The sequence below is a fragment of the Mandrillus leucophaeus genome, unplaced genomic scaffold (assembly GCF_000951045.1).
Source record: "Mandrillus leucophaeus isolate KB7577 unplaced genomic scaffold, Mleu.le_1.0 Scaffold123, whole genome shotgun sequence".
Classification (NCBI taxonomy): Eukaryota; Metazoa; Chordata; class Mammalia; order Primates; family Cercopithecidae; genus Mandrillus; species Mandrillus leucophaeus.
The window spans coordinates 5,690,382-5,691,479 of record NW_012100654.1 but is presented as its reverse complement, the minus strand read 5'-3'; the positions used below and the strand labels follow the sequence as shown (position 1 = coordinate 5,691,479).

The 1,098-nt window shown below is 40.3% G+C and overlaps 1 protein-coding gene across 1 annotated transcript in view; it reads right to left on the bottom strand.

Moving 5' to 3' along the window:
* Positions 1–1,098, bottom strand: part of POLQ (polymerase (DNA directed), theta) — a 124,853-nt gene that overhangs the window by 78,216 nt on the left and 45,539 nt on the right. The window contains 1 exon segment of the mRNA XM_011971618.1: positions 112–305. Coding sequence (XP_011827008.1) covers positions 112–305 — 194 coding nt within the window.

The following is a 1,098-nucleotide window of genomic DNA, read 5'->3' as shown; positions in this document are numbered from 1 at the left end:
TGCCAAAATTTTGATTTTATTGACAATGAAAGTGACTACAATAAACTGGGCATCTACTACATGCAAGACACTGTGTTAAATACTGGAAAGCCCAGAGACCTAGACGTTTACCTTTTATGGATGGCCATTTGTCGATGCTGTCTCTCAGTTCTGGTTACTACTTTTCCTTTCACACAGCGGGCCAAGAACCCCTCTTCAACTCCCACTAGCTCTGCCACCCTTTTCATTGAAGTTGGCAACTTCTCCCATAAACAGAAAAATCGATACCAATCAATAGTAGTCCAATCCTCGAACATAGGTGTAACCTAAAAGAAAGAAGTATTATTCATTAACTAAAACTATTACATTACAAAAAACCATTATACACAACCTTCATATTAAAGACAAAAGCCAGGCGTGATGGTATGCACCTGTAGTTCCAGCTACTCAGAAGGCTGAGATGGAAAGATCGCTGGAACCCAAAAGTTTGAAGCTGCAGTGAGCTATGACTGCGCCACTGCACTCTAGCTCAACTGACTGGGTGAGACTCTGTCTCTAAAAAAAATGAAATAAAATAAAATAAATAAAATGGCCGGCTGTGGTGGTTCATGCCTGTAATCCCAACGTTTTAGGAGGCCGAGGCAGGAGGATCGCTTGAGCCCAGGAGTTTGAGGCTGCAGTAAGCTATGACTGTGCTACCGCACTCCAGCCTGGGCAACAGAGCAAGACTCCATTTCAAAAAAAATTACAATAAAATAAAATTACTTAAAATAAAAAGACAAAGGCCTCAGGATTTACAAAAATGTCTAACTGCGATAATACCTCATTTATATGGAAACATCATTTATTCACAAACAATGCACTGCCAGGACAAATGGAAAGAGATCATTATAAGCATACAAACTGGATTTTATAGAACCCAAGTCGTTTTTTTTTTTTTTAAGACAAGGTCTTGTTCTATCATCCAGGCTTGGATACAGTTCACTGCAGCTTCAACCTCCTGTGCTCAAGCAATCCTCCCACCTCAGCCTCCCAAGTAACTGGGGCTATAAGGTGAGTGACACCACATCTGCCTAATTTTCTAATTTTTTTGGTGAAACTGGGTTTTATTCTGTTGCC